General features: G+C 47.8%; 1 protein-coding gene across 1 annotated transcript in view; it reads right to left on the bottom strand.

Annotated features, from left to right (window-relative positions):
- The window catches only part of SGSM1 (small G protein signaling modulator 1), a 76,444-nt gene that overhangs the window by 28,476 nt on the left and 32,338 nt on the right, over nt 1-15,630 (bottom strand). Inside the window, exons 5-10 of the mRNA XM_081884584.1 lie at nt 10,910-10,977; nt 9,466-9,611; nt 8,842-8,973; nt 7,304-7,428; nt 4,116-4,183; nt 3,573-3,736 (exon numbers count right to left, since the gene is read on the bottom strand). Coding sequence (XP_081740710.1) covers nt 3,573-3,736; nt 4,116-4,183; nt 7,304-7,428; nt 8,842-8,973; nt 9,466-9,611; nt 10,910-10,977 — 703 coding nt within the window. The remainder of the gene's footprint in view (nt 1-3,572; nt 3,737-4,115; nt 4,184-7,303; nt 7,429-8,841; nt 8,974-9,465; nt 9,612-10,909; nt 10,978-15,630) is intronic.

The following is a 15,630-nucleotide window of genomic DNA, read 5'->3' as shown; positions in this document are numbered from 1 at the left end:
CTGCCTCCAGACACTCACACAGGACCTTCCCTGCCTTCATTGGTTCTGAATGAAAGGAGAGATAGAGCTGGGTATCATCCGCACTCAAACCCCCCCCCCTGATGATCTCTCCCAGTGGCTTCTATATGAGCATGGGAGAGAGGACAGAACCCTGAGGCACCCCACAAGTGAGAGCCCAGGGGTCTGAACACTCATCCCCCAACACCACTTTCTGGACACAACCCAGGAGTGGAACCACTGTTTGACAATGCCCCCAGCTCCCAGCTCCTCTAGATGGTCCAGAAGGATGTCATGGTTCGATGGTATCAAAGCCACTGAGAGATCCAGCAGAACTAGGAAACAGCTATCACCTCAATCCCCGGCACACTGGAGATCCTTGACCAGTGCGACTGAGGATGTTTTGGTCAGTTTCACTTGTCCAAGCAGCCTGTCCACATCCTCAGAGGTAACAGATTGGAACTGATCCTATGCAACTTGTCGAGACAGGACTCTAGCACTCTCCTGCCCTGGCCCTGCTCCTACGGTGGTGTCTGAGTGACTTTCATCTGCAAAAGACTTTGCAAAACCATTGCAGAAGATATTGGGTTGTCACCAGGCCCCCATGGTGAAGGTGGTTCCATTAGATTGTGAACCACCTGAAAGAGTCTCCTGCTGCTGTTTTCTGCAGATGCAATAGAGGTGGTGAAGAAGGTTCTCTTCGCCATTGCTATCGCCACTTGGTAGGCTCGACGTTGAGCTGTAACCCGTTTCTGGTCAGATTCAGAACGAGTTTTCTGCCACTGGTGCTCTAGCCATCTCAGCGATTGTTTCATCGCCCTCAGCTCCAGGGAAAACCATGGGGTTGTCCAGGCTCCATGCAATCGGAGAGGGCGCTTCAGATCCAGACAGTTGATAGCCCTGGTTAACTCCACATTCCAGGGGGCCACCAAGGAATCAGCTGAAAGGCCATCAACATGGGATAAAACATCCCCTACCACTCTCTGGAAACTATTTGGATTCATTAAGTGGTGGGGGCAGACCATCTGAATCGGTCCCACCTCCCTGCAGAGAGGAAGAGTCGCAGAGAAGTCCAGTTGCACCAGGAAGTGATCTGACCATGGCACTTCTTTTGTTTCAGTTTTACTTAATTGTCAGATCACCCCAGTCCATGGAGGTGAACACCAGGTCTAAGGCATGTCCGTGACTATGAGTTGGGCCAAACTTATTCAGGAACGGCCCCATGGAGGCCATGCTTTCCATGAAGTCCCAAGCGGTTCCTTGTAAGGTTGTGTCAGCGTGGATGTTAAAATCCACCACAACCTGAAGCAGCTGAGGCAAGGAATCCTTGATGTAGTAGGGATGTTAGTACAGTAATAGGAATCCTGCACTGCCTTTATTGCCCAAGCTCCAGAACATGCACTCAGAAAACTGGTGTCCCAATAGGACACCTGGTGCAGGCTAATGACTTTCTAAAGATCACTGCAACCCCCCTCCCCACCCAAATAACCTGGGCTGCTGTGCGTAAGAGAAACCTGGTGGACAAGCAGCGGCAAGGACAGGCCCAACTGCTTCATCCAACCTCATTTCTCCATCCACAATCAAGTCATGCATGGCGGTGGTCTTGTGGATCATTGACCGGGCATTGCACAGCAGCACCTTCAGGTCATGTGGGTCTGCCTTGTTGATTCCAGCATCCTTTCAGTCAGGACCAGACTTGGAGGAAACAAAGATCTTCAGAAATGCGGCTGCCTCATTTAGTGCAGAACAACGACCGAGCCAAGGCTAGAGCAGGCTCAGTCCCAGGCTCAGACTTCCATAGCATTCCCATCCAATGTGAGGAACTATCCCGTCTGAAACTGTGGAGAACCACTGCCAGTCTGTGAAACCAATACGAAACTTGATGGATCTACTATTTGACTCAATCTAACACAACTTCCTGAATGTCTAAGGCCAAGCTCACATTTCCATGGGGGAGAAGGGGTGGGGGTGAGAACAGTCTCCCCTTATCACAGAGGTTTCCCTCCCTAGCACAGCTTTCCCTCGTTGCTTTTCAAGTCTGATTTTCTTCCAACAGTTTTTAAATTTGATTAAAACAATATTTCACCACAAGGGTTCATTCCGGAAAGAACATCAGAAGAGCCTCTGGATCAGGCCAGCGCCTGTCCAGTCCAGAATCCTGTTCTCACAGTGGCCAACCAGATGCTCCAATGGGAAACCCACAAGCAGGACCCATGCACAAGATCACGTTCTCCTCCTGTGATTTCTAGCTACAGTACTGATATTCAGAAGAATATTAATATTTTTAAAAACCTATATGCAGGATTAGAACCACACGATTTGACTCCAGATAGAATACACCCAGAGCCTCATGCTCAGTCCTCCCTGGAGATGCCACTGGAGTCTGAGCCGAGGGGCTTCCCCATGCAAAGCAGGAGCTCTTTGACAGACCTTGAGCTTCAGCAGGTGCCCTTGATGGGCTCCTGAGGCCTATACCTTCCTCAGCCCCTCTAAAAGCAAAGCAGAAGAACAGAAGACCCACAAAGCCCTTCTTGCGCCTGCCACTTCCAGAGCCCATGAACAGTTCATAAGAACCTCAGAAGAGCCTGCTGGATCCATCCAGTGAGGCCCATCTGGTCCAGCATCCTGTCCAGAGAGTGGCCAACCAGATGCCTCTTCTGCCAAGCCCACAAGCAGGAATCAAACGCAAGAGTCCTCTCCCTTCCAGTGGTTTCCAGCAACTGGCATTCAGAAGCACTGCTGCCTTTGACCTTGTAGGCAGAGTGCAGCCATCATAGCCAGTAGCCATCGATAGGCCTCTCGTCCTATATGAATTTGTCTAGTCCTCTTTTAAAGCCATCTCAGTTGGAGGCCATTACTGCCTCCTGTGGGAGGGAGTTCCAGAGTTTTACTATGTGAAGAAGGCCTTTCTGTTGTCTATATACCTTAAAATCTTCAACTTCATTGGATGCCCATGAGTTCTAATGTAATGACAGAAGGAGAAAAACATTTCCCTCTCCACTTTCTCCATGCCATGCATGACTTCATAAACTTCCATCAGGTTTCCTCTTAGGCCTTATGCACATTTGCCTTTCCTCCACTGTCTCCAGACACAGACTGCACTTAAAAGCTCCAGGTCTGAGCAGGGGTTGGGGTTGTGCTTTTTTTGCTCAGAGCTTTTCCCACAAAACCCCATTCTTTGAAGCTCAATCAGAGCAAATGTCATTCGGCAGAAAACCCAAATTGACGTTTGCTCCGATTGAGCTTTAAAGAATGGGTTTTTGTGGGGACAGCTTGGAGCCAAAGAAAGAAGAATAAATGTTTGGACATGGAGCTTTTAAGCGTGGACTGCGGCTGCAAAGATCAGGGCAAAAGGGTGTCGATAAGCCATGATTTGCCTTTTCTCTAAACTATAATGTCCAAAGCCCTGCTGCCTTTCCTTGTAGGAGGGTTCTCCACCCCCCTTGATCACCTCAGTTGTCCTTTTCCAGCTCTACAAAGTCATTTTTGAGTGGAGATTACCAGTCCCAAGCTGTGAGAGGCCAACCCATGAGAGGCCACCCTCAACCCCCCCCCCCGGCTGCAGCCAGCCTTACCTTCCCCCTCTGTGACCACAGAGGGGGGTCCAGCTGGCCATGGGGCAGGAGCCCATTTTCTAGGCAGGAGAGGAACTGCAGGAGGTGCCCACCTTTCGGGAATCGCAGTGGTGGGCGCTGGATGCCGTCTTGGCTTACCAGGACAACTGTGCCCCCACTGTCTACTATTGGCAAGAGAAAGCGGGTGGGGGGAGAGAGACGGAAAAGAGGGAAGAGGTGAGAACCAGATTCTGTCCAAAGAAACCCCACTGGGCTCCAGGGGGAGCCAGAAGCATTTTCTTGCCCCCACCCCCAAATGGCCTAGGGCCGCCCACACCTCTGCTTAATGTCGACAAGGCACCCCTCGTGCGCAAAGCCCCTCGTACATACAAGAGGTTTCTGGTTTTGATGTGGAGAAGCTTCTATTCTCTTTCCAGAGAAGGGGGTGCGTCTCTCCTGCTTCCCCTCTAGGTCAGTCGTGGGTGGAGCCAGAGCCCAAAGTGGACTGACCACCAGACAGGGCGACCAAAGCAGATTCTGTAGCGGAACCAGCCCCTCTCTTACCTTGCTGGTGGCAGTGGAGGTAAACAATGTCCTCCAGGCGGATGGTCATGGCGTAGTCCCAGTAGATGCTGTGAGAGGGAAGAACAAAGCCCATCGGGGTCACCCTCAGAAAACTCCCTGAAGGGTCAGCCCCACATCCACCTCTAACAGGAAGAAAATGGAGTGGGAATAAGCAAAACTAAACTCCTGGCAAATGCTCAACGAAAAAAGAGACCCATCCCAAATTCTGTGGCAGTAAGTTCCACAATATTAGAGAATACTTCCACAGTGAGTTCTCTCACTTTAAAAAATGAAGCTGCAATTTTCACTACATCTATGCTACCAGTTTTTGTACCAATTTAGTGAATAATACTGAAGTTAACATGCAATAATACTGAGTTAACATGCAATTGACGCATCATCTTTCAGACTGGCTCCCACTTGTTGGACCACTGAAATTGCAAGAGCTGGTTATGAAAATTTAGCTCACCTGTAGAGATGATGGCAGCATTGCTGATTGGCAGCTGAAGCTATCATTTAAGCTACCAGTATGGCTGGTGCAGCTCTGCACAATTACATTTCAGCAGGAAACCTGGGATAACTCAGTCTGTAGAGCAGGAGACTTTTAATCTCAGGGTTGTGGGTTCAAGCACCACATTGGGTGAAAGATTCCTGCATTGCAGAGGAGTGGACTAGATGACCCTCGTGGTCCCTTCGAACACTACAGTTCTAGGATTCTAAACCTGTTAAGACACCACCATTGACCATTATCTAGATATATCTTCTTATACAGTGGTACCTCAGGTTAAGAACTTAATTCGTTCTGGAGGTCCGTTCTTAACCTGAAACTGTTTTTAACCTGAGGTTAATCGCTGCGGCCGCGTGATTTCTGTTCTCCTCCTGAGGCAAAGTTCTTAACCCGAGGTAATATTTCTGGGTTAGCGGAGTCTGTAACCTGAAGCGTCTGTAACCCAAGGTACCACTGTATACATAAACATCTAAGGCTGTTGTCATGCTCTGCAGTTCACGCAACCACCAGCAGGTAGCACTGTGAAAAAAAGTGTGATGACAAACTTAGAGGCTAGCTAGGCAGCACCTGCCCAATGGGGAGGAGGGTGGCGGCCGGGGAGTAGAAGGAGTGGGGTGGGGGGGAGGTTGACAAGCAACATGAGCAAGGATGGCACTTTCTCTCTCTCCCTCTGTGTGTGTTTGGCTTTGGCGGAAGGTCCAGGCTTTCGCTCAGAAAATCCCTGCTGACAACTGGCACAAAGCAGTATGAAGAGTGCCGGCCATTCTGCCTCAACCCAGCAGAGGGTGCACTGGCTCTGCCACTGGGCAGCCCTCCTCTCCTCCTAACCCTTGACCAGCACAACTAAGGACTTATTCGCCTTTTCCTCCTCCCTTCCCAGGCATGATTCGCACTTGAAAGCTCTGTGTCCGAGTGCTCTTTCTTCCTCCGCCCCCTCCGTGAAAAGTGCTCCTGAGTGTTAAATCACAGTGAATAGAAATCTGCATAAAACCTGAATTGCTGTTTGTTGCGTTTCAGCTTTATTGGAACGTTTAAGTGACTTAAATGTTAGAATCCTCATTCACACAATTATTCCAAATGTTAAGGCCCCTGAGAGATATTAGGAGACAGACACCCCACATTCCTCTTTCAGTTTCTGCTGAAAAGGGATTGACTGTTAAGCCACTCTGAAAATTGTAACTCTGGGAGGGGAAGAGGAGACCCTCTGCAACTCTCAGCACCCTTCCCAAACTACACTTCCCAGAATTCTTTGGGGGTACGCCATGATTCTTTCAAGTTGAGTTGTACAGTGGTACCTCGGATTACATACGCTTCAGGTTACACACTCCACTAACCCAGAAATAGTGCTTCAGGTTAAGAACTTTGCTTCAGGATAAGAACAGAAATTGGGCTCCGGCGGCGCAGCAGCAGCAGGAGGCCCCACTAGCTAAAGTGGTGCTTCAGTTTAAGAACAGTTTCAGGTTAAGAACGGACCTCCGGAACAAATTAAGTACTTAACCCGAGGTACCACTGGAGGAGCCTGAGTGGGCAGGAAAAGCTCTGACCCTTCATATCCTTCTTCAAAAGGCGGTGACTGAACCTTTTGGGGTTTCATTTGCCTTTCACTTCTCTTTGCCCAGGCTTAAAAAAGTGCAGCCATGCTACCTGAGGCCTTGCAAAAGCAAACACAGGAAAGCAGGCGTTTTTCCCTTGACCTTTGGGGAAATGCAGCAGCGGGGACAACGTGCTTGAGGCCAGAATACGGAGCCCCACACAGCGGAAGGAGGAGCCAGCAGGAATCTGGACAAGCACAGCTGCTGATAAGCAAAGCCTGCTGGATCCGGCCAGGGGCCCATCTCAGCCAGCATCCTGTTCTCACAGGGGCCAACCAGATGTCTGTGCAGGACCTGTGCACTAGAGTCGTCTCCTCACCTTCAGTTTGGAGCAGCTGGGATTCAGAAGCACAGCTGCCTCTGACTGTGGAGGCAGAGCAGAGCCATGGTGGCCAGGAGCTCTCTCCTAGCGATGAATTTGTCCAAGAAGCAAAGAAAGCTCCCCCACCCTCCCACCCCTATGTAGTCCAGCCTCCTTCCTCCAGGTGCCCACAGCTGTTCTGGGCTCCCCTGTAGGGCTCCTTTTGCCAAGATCTACACAGAAATCTTTATCAAACTCCTCTAATTAAATCTGCCAGGAAGCTCCAAAGCATATGACATCCTTTCAGGTCAAAATACTCCTGTCAGGTCAAAATGCAGCCATTGCAGCCTCCCCCAGCCTGGTGCCTTCCAGGTGTTTTCAACTACAACTCCCATCAGCCCCAGCTAGCGCTAATGGGGGTTGCTGTCCACAGCATCTGCAAGGCATCAGGTTGAGGGAGGCTGATCAATTGTTTTCAACGTGGATAAATTCTGTGCTGCAGCAACTTAACCGCTGCAGGGACTAGCCTTTTGTTAATTTTCTTCTTTTGGAGTGGGTGACATGACTATACTTTTTCATGGAATCATAGAACTGAAGTGTTGGAAGGGACCATGAGGGTCATCCAGTCCAACCCCTTTTGCCCAACATGGGGCTCAAGCCCACAACCCTGAGATGCTCATGCTCTACTGACTGAGCTTATAATGTTGCTGCTTACTTTAGTTTCTTTTTATGCTGCTTTTTTATCCTGTTATGTGCATTAGGATAATCTATTCTCTGTGCTGCTCACCTTTTCTCATAGTCCAGATCACCCACAGAGCCATTCATCAGTTGGTTTGGGGTCCACTTGAGAGTCATGACGTCAGCAGTCTGGTGAAGGGACAAATATCCTGGGATGGACTCCATATCGTCCCGCTAAGAAAAGAGGAAAAGGAAGAAGAGTTGTTTGCTTTTTAATTACTTTATTATTTAAATATCTATTTGGTGCTTTTTCTTTAATTATTCTGCCATACGGCAAAGAAAGGATTAGCAAAGCAAGCAGCCATCTACGGAGTCAGTCCCTTGGTCCGTCTAGCTCAGTACTGTCTGCACTGACTGGCAGCAGCTCCTCCGTGTTTCAGACGGGGGTCCTTCTCTCCCAGCCCTGCCTGGAGATACCGAGATTTGAACTTGGGACCTTCTGTATGCAAAGCAGATGCTCTGCCACTGAGTTACAGCCCATCCTGATTCCCAGAGCCTGATAATCTATAAAGACATGGAACAAAAAGAAAATGGAACAGGAGGGAGGAGGAAATCAGCTAATTCAGGTAGACGTGCTTATTTATGAATTCTTCTAATGGGCAGCTGGGCCAGAAAAATGCCATGGAAGGACATGCCCAACAAGGCTGGTCTGACGGCCCTGGCCCTTCTCTCCGCTCCTCTCCTGCCACCTGATGGAACAGCTGCTGCCAGGTGACCCTGGGTCCATCTAGCTCAGTATTGTCTACACCAGGCTTCCGCAACCTCGGCCCTCCAGAGACTACAATTCCCATCATCCCTGACCACTGGCCCTGCTAGCTAGGGATCATGGGAGTTGTAGGCCAAAAGCATCTGGAGGGCCAAGTTTGAGGAAGCTTGGTCTACACTGACTAGCAGGGGATCTCCCAGCTGAACCTGGAGATGCTGGGGATTGAATCTGGGACTTCTGTACACAAAGCTTAACATATGTAGATTTTATGCAAATTTGACCTATGTGCCGTTCTTTAAGTACCTAGCAATGTCATTGCCAGGCAAGCCTCCCATCCAGGCACGGGCGAGACCTGGCCCTGCTTAGCTTCGGGAAAGTGCCCCCCGGACCGCACTCTGGGAGTCAACTCAAGCTGAATGGCTTACAGCACAATCCTACTAGACATGCCCATTCCAGGATCTGCTAGATGTGTACAGGGGAACCTGTGACAGCCTAGCTAATGTTATACTGTTATAGCCAAGAGTCAAACACCCTCTGGGGGTCTGTTCTGCATCTTGAAAATCTCTGTTAAAAAATTAAGAGGCCAGTTTCCAGCTCGTATGACTGAGGGGCCATGACATTACAGAGCCCAGAGGGTTACAAAGAGAGATTTCTACTCACTCCATGGTTGGGGGTGGGGAGAGAAATTGCCAGCATTCTGCAAATTTCCTGAGTTCTCCTCACAGCTAGCATAACTGTATGCATGCTCAGTGTTTCAGCAGTGATCATTTGACCATGGTAAAAGATTTATGGTGCTCCCCCCCTTTGCTAGTGGCTACTAGATTTGGTTTCAAAGCAAGCCCTTTCTGACCCAGAGAGGCTACTGGCTTTGCTCTACTCACCGGCTGCACCAAGACATTATTTTTGCCGTACAAGAGTGTGGCTCTGGAGTTCTGGTGCAGCGACTCAACGTAGTCTCTGGCTGAGAGAGACAGCCGGTCGTCCATGCTTCCGCTGGAATGCCTCTTCTGAATCTAGGAGAATCCAGCCAGGAAATCAACTTGGAACCAGTTTACCTGTTAGGTTGCCTTACCTGCCATATGCACCCACGTAACCACTTTGATCTGCAGAACTGGCACTGCGACTGGCACCACGTAATACTTGTTCTGCTTTTGTAAGAATCAATATTTTAGTACGGCAGCACCCGAACCCTTTGGAAGTCCATGCCTATTGACATCAGGCAGGCACCTCCACCGTACTCTTTTCAGCGCATGCTAAAAATGTTTTTGTTTAGACAAGGCTACCCAGACATGTAGAATGTTGATGGATGTTTTAATCGGGTTTTAGCTGGTTGCTGATTTTATCTTTTGAATGTTTTAGAGTGCTGTCTTTAATGATGATTTTAATGTCTTGGTCATGAACCTTCCCCACAACATGCATGACACAAAGACATCAATAACCTCCCATGTGCATGTGCACACATGCCCCACACTCCTAGCTGCTTCCCTGAAGCTTCTGAAACCTACACAGAGAGCTGGGCGTTTGGTGGGCGAGTCTTGGCGGCAGTGAGAGCTGTGGATTCGGTGGCGCTGGACCAGCTCGTCAGCCGAGGGGTCGGTCCAGAAATGGTCGGCGGTCTTCATCTTGGTGTACTCCAGTGCACAAGGTCCCACTGTGGAAGGAGGCAATAGGCAGGGCAGGCAGAGGAAACAAGGAGAGCAAGCTGGTAGGCGGCCGTCCCCCATTTGCCGCTGCTCCCCAAACATACAACCCCTCCCCCCCGCTTTGGTCCAGCTCAACAGCTGGACCAAATTCCAGAGCACTGAATTAATCAGGAGAATCCCAGAAGGTCGGAGTACCAGTGTGTGCAGCATGCCCTTGATGCAAGAACCCCAAACCTTGAGACACCATAATGAAGAACATGAGAACACAAGGAGAGCCTGCTGAATCAAGCCAATGGCCCACTGAGCTCAGCATTCTGTTCGCCATAGGCCAGACGCCCCAAAGTGAAACCCACAAGCAGTGCCTGAGCACAAGTTCTCTCTCCCTCCTGCAGCTTCCAGCAACTGGGATTCAGATGCATTTACTGCCTCCAGCTGTGAAGGCAGAGCAGAGCCATTGCGGCTAGGAGCCACTGATAGCCCTTGTCTCCATGAATCTGCCCAATCCCAGTTGGTGGCCATCACTGCCTCCTGTGGGAGGGAGTTCCATAGTTTAACCACGCGCTGCGTGAAGAAGGACTTTCTTGCATCTCTCCTCAATCTCCCCACATTCATCTTCAAGGGATGTCCACATGTTCTAGTGTTATGAGACAGGAAGAAAAACTTTTCTCTACCCACTTTCTCCAGGGTTCCAGTTGGGGGCACTGGGGGGCAGGTATGCCCCCCCCATTTCCCTGAAGGCATCCCCATCTCTTCTCTCCATTCATTAGAGGAAGCAGAAAACAGCCAAGGGGGAAACCTAGCTGATACAGGTTCCCCTCCCTCCAATAAGATATACTGAGGAGTAGGGGCTCTTATTGCCTAGAGCAGGGTTTCCCAAACCTGAGTCTCCAACTGATCTAGAGCAAGGGCAGGGGACCTGAGACTCTCCCCAGACCATGCTCCCACTCCAGACAACGAATGCCCCACCCCATCTCCACCCCCTTCTCAGGTGTTCCTGCTCCACTGGAAGGTATCCTGGAACTGCAATAATTATTCTGTTTGCTTGCATGGAAACCTCTGACTTTTGCTGAAATGTAGCCAGGCAGGAGTTTCACCCTTGGCTCTGTGCCCCATGCACTTCTACCTCTGGTCCTGCCCAACTGCAAGTACCTACTCTAAAAGACTTTATCTGTATAACTTGAAAATTCACTCCCAGCATCTCGAACACAAGCAAAGTATTGCTCCAAAACAGTCAGGTTTTACCACTCAACAGCACTTCAGAAAAGCACATAGGGTGTCAGCGCAGAAGCAAGTGAAGCCACATTACCCAGCAAAGAGGCAAGGATTGGCCCATCAACTGGATCCATCAGCAGGGCTTCCTTCTCATAGTATTTGCTGTACAGACAGAAAACAAGGCGAGAGAGAGAAAGGCTTTAATAACCCCAGGAAGGGTATGGTGTGTGCATGTTCCTCCCAGGAAACATTTCTCCAGCGCTCTACAGCTTCCCTGGCTGCCCACACCTCCCCGTCCAAAAATGCCCTGTGGGAGGAGGGACCCAATGACATCATCACTTTCATTGGGGGCACCCAGTAAGGCTGCCAGCTGCAGGATAAGGGTAAGGACCCTCACAGCCACCCCTGGGCCAATTTACCAATAAGGTCAGCACCCCCAAAACCCATGAGAATCTCACCAAAATTTCCTCTCCCCCTTGTTAACTTCCAAATGTAATTTCTCTCATTAATTGATGGAGCATGGTTGGAGGGAAATAATGGGGTGAGGGCTTTTTTTTTAGCACAGCACTGCATTTAACATACCACTGGGTAATCCTCCAGTTGCCACTGTATGCCAGTAAAAGTGAAAATTCTCCAGCACTGAACTAGGCTATTGTATGACCATTAATCTGCTCACTGAAAAATTATGAGCTTGGCTTAAGCTAGGATACCATTTTATCAGTCTGTTGGAAAAGAAACTGAGAAGGAAACAGGCTTGAATTAACACAAATGACAGGATTTAAATTATGCTGTTTCCAGAGCCTCCTTTCAGTCTGGCCTGCAGGGGACTAAAATTCAGCATGATGCAACATCAGTGAGGCTCCCTCCTGCCTTTCCCTGTAGCTATAATGCTTTTAAAGCACACAGGTTAAAGGCAGTGATGTCCTTCTCTACCACATCCATGCCCAAAAGGAAGGCATAGATTTCTTTGCAGAGGTAGATCTAAATGGCTGTCCTGAATACACCACCTTATTTGAAGGGCGCTAATCGGAGGAGACTTTTTCAGTGATCATGCAGGCCCTGACACAGTTTGGGATGGGGGCAGTTTTAGAGGCTACCATGACAGAAGTGGGAGCTTCTGACTTTTCTCTATCTCCTTCCCCACCACCCAACGCCTTCTTCCTTTTTATATTCTTTTTAAATGACAGCACCTTTTAAGAAGTTAAAGAGAGAGAAAAAAAGGGGGAAAGTGTTGTGTATTGAGTCAAAGGATTTTATATCTGTATTATTATTGTCTGTATTTGCATTTGCCTTTTGGTTCCAGAGGGTACAGCTACTATTGGTTCATTTAAGCTGCTGTATTTGGATCCTCTGTCTTATTGGTTTCCTCCAAAAGGCAGGACTGTGATTGCCTGATATTGTTCCCTCCAAAATGTATCCTTTCTGGTTAGTTCCCTGTCCCTATAAATGTAGCTTTCCCCTCCTCAGTCTCAGTCTTGTTTGCTTGAATAAAGAAGTGTTACTAGAGAACTGTCTCCAGCATATTATGTCAAGAGAGCTGAAATCACAAACCCCACGTCACAACAACTGGCGACGAGGATGGGATCCGGAATGCTGAGGAGCGGTTAAACGCAGCCCTGCCTCAGAGACTCACAAGACTCACTGGCCAGCTGAGAAGACGACCCTGCCCACAGGACCATGGAGAGTCCAAGGGTATTGGAGCCCTTCCAGCCATCAGAGCCCCACACGTGGGAAGACTACGTCGAACGCTTCGAGTTCTTTGCAGTGGCTCAAGGGATCACCGATGCCAGCAAAAGAAGGGCCACATTCCTGAGCTACTGTGGGCCTGAGATCTTCAAGCTGGCCAAGGCATTGCTTGCTCCAGCGAAGCTAAGTGAGACATCTCTCAAATACAGATAGGTAGCCGACTTCCGGTCGGCGCCAGCGATTAATGGCGGACTTTTCCTGGAGCTCCGGGAGAAGCCTGCTCCACGGGTTCGGGTCCTGTCGCTACGGCGAAGCGGGGACCCTTTAAAATTGCAGGCGCGGAAGCCTGTAAGCAAGGAGGCTCGGCGGGCACCTTTGAGGCCCCCCCGAACTGCGAAAGAGCCTTTTTAAAGGCTCCGGAGCGGTGTCGGGGAGAACGTGGTGCTGAGAGCTGTTACCCAGTCCGTGGAGTGAAGCCGCGTCGCCATTATCGGAGAGCGCTTATTTCTTCTGGTGAATTGGAACTGAAAGCATCTACTCGTGAGTAGGAACAAAGATTTAAATTTGGACTCTAAATTGATAAAAGATTTATCCCCACGGGAAAGGCATAAAAAGGAAGTCTGCCTCCCCGCGTTTGTATATAGAAGAAAGCAAAGAAACTTATAAACTGAAACCTTTGAAGACTGCTTTTGGAATAATAACCCCTTTGTTTAAAGCAAGACTGAACCCCCCCCCCCACTTTGCTGGCAGGGGCGGTGGGGGAGAACTGTTAATGAATTAAATATCCTGCATGAAAGGAAAGGATTGAATTTTACCCACTGTCTTTGACGTCCTGGAGACGGGCTGCCCTATAAGTAAGGAGATAGAATTTTGAACGGCTAAAGAGAGAAACTGAGAACAACTTTGAAAGATACAGTTTTGAAAGATTTTGAAGGATACAGTTTTGAAAGATATCTATTTAGAACTGTTATACATTTGTAACCACTTGGAAAAAGAGCTGAGACCTGGAGTTCAGGACTTGGAGATGGGGGGGACTTTGAAACCCTATATTTGTTGCAAAGCTCTGAAACTAAGTTGGGAAGTTTCCCCCCTAGAGGAGACTTTGTTACTTTGTGGAAAATAACTAAATAGCTGGAAGCTGAGCCACTGGAAACTTACTAGCAAAAACAAATCCTGGAGTGTGAGACTGACCTTGGCTTGGTATGATAGTGGCATGGCAGATGGCAAAGGGAAAATAGAGCCGGCTCAGGAGAAAAATCTTAGATCTGGCAAAACCTATAGTACTACAAAACAAAGAAGGGTTTCAGTGACAGGAACAGCTGTGGTCTCGCAAACAAAAAGTAAAACTATGTCTACAGAAGATGCTTTGGCTAAAGCTCTTGGAAAAATAAATGAATCTCTAGAACTCCTAACGAAACAAGGAACGGACACAAGTAAACAAGTAGCTGAGATCTCAAAAAAACTGGATTTGAACACTTCTAGCCTAAAAGAATTGGGATCTCAAGTCAACGCAAATGCTCAGAATATTGGAAAACTTCTTGAAGAATCAGCTACTACACGAAAGATTGCAAAGGAGGCTAAGGAGATTGCAATTGAAGCACAAGGAAAAATACCTCCGGTTGAGAGGAAACTGGTGGATCATGACCTATCTTTTGCTCTGATAGACCTGCAACGGAGGGAACGTAACTTGAGACTGAGATTTGTGCCGGAAAGGGAACAAGACAACTTGGTGGACTTTCTTATAAAAGAATTTTCTGAATTTTGGCAGGAAGGCCTTCAGGGGGAGGAGATTAAGATTGTGAGTGCAATCAGACTTGGAATAAGACAAAAAAAGAACAAGGCAAGAGACCGTTTGATCACTCTGGGTTCAAAGGAGGAAAGAGACAAAATTTTGAATTTGCACTATCAAAATACACTACAAATTGAAGATTCTTTTGTGGAGATCTTTAAAGATATCCTGAAGCCTATTTTAGATGCAAGAGGGGATTACAAGGACCTGGTTTTATTATTGAAAAATAACAAAATCTTCTTCAGGTGGGAATTCCCCCAAGGCCTATCCTTCAAGTACAGAGGAAAGAAAATCAGAATTAAGACATTGACCGATAAAGACAAATTTCTGAGAGACCATGAAGAAAATCTGGTTAAGGAAGCTGAAACTGGAGAGGAGCCAACATCTTTAGGAAAGGGAATACTGGACTTAGCAAATTTATCTTTTGGATTACAGCCACCAACGGATGAAGAACAACGACTGGGAGCAGTAGGAGGAACAAGTAAATAACCCCATCATGGCCTTGCGATTATTGAGTTGGAACTGTAATGGCTTGAACATCCCTCGAAAGAGGAAGAATGTTTTTCATATTTTACAGAAACAACAATTGGATCTGATTTGCCTGCAAGAGACACATGTGACAAGAAAACATAGAAAGCTGCTTATTAATAAAAAATTAGGACAGGCATTTATTTCATCAGACAGAGTGAAAAAAAGAGGAATGGTTATATATGCAAAGGATAAATTGTCACCGAAACAAATATTTAAAGATGAGCAAGGAAGATATTTGGCAATTGAAATTCAAATTCAAGGACAGAAATTTTTGATTCTAGGAATTTATGCGCCGAATGAAGGCAAATCTGAATTCTTTAAGAAGCTACACGAGATCCTCTTGGATTATTTGGACATTAATGTAATCTTAATGGGAGATATGAATGGAGTTGTCTCTACAAATATGGACAAAGCACAAAGACAAGTGATTACTAAAGATGGAAGATTGCCAAAAACCTTTTTTGAAATGACTGACAATATGGACTTGGTGGACATTTGGAGAGTAAAAAACCCTCTAGAAAGACAAGGAACCTTTTTTTCTGAAGCTAAAATGACCTGGACTAGAATCGACCAAATTTGGGTTACTAGAGGACTGGCATCAAAGATAAAAAAAGTGGAAATCTGCCCAAAAACTTGCTCCGACCACAACGCCGTGAAGATGGAGATGAACCAAACAACTGCTGGCACCTTTAGATGGAGGATGAATGACACACTATTTAGAGATAAAGAATTTTGTAAAAAGGCCCAAAAAACACTAAAAGGCTATTTTGAGATAAACATGAGGACCAATGTGGAAAAAAGAGTAATCT

Source organism: Podarcis melisellensis (genome assembly GCF_964234715.1).
Source record: "Podarcis melisellensis genome assembly, chromosome: 13".
NCBI classification, from domain to species: Eukaryota; Metazoa; Chordata; class Lepidosauria; order Squamata; family Lacertidae; genus Podarcis; species Podarcis melisellensis.
Note: the sequence above shows the minus strand (reverse complement) of the source record. Positions and strands in the feature narration are given on the sequence as shown.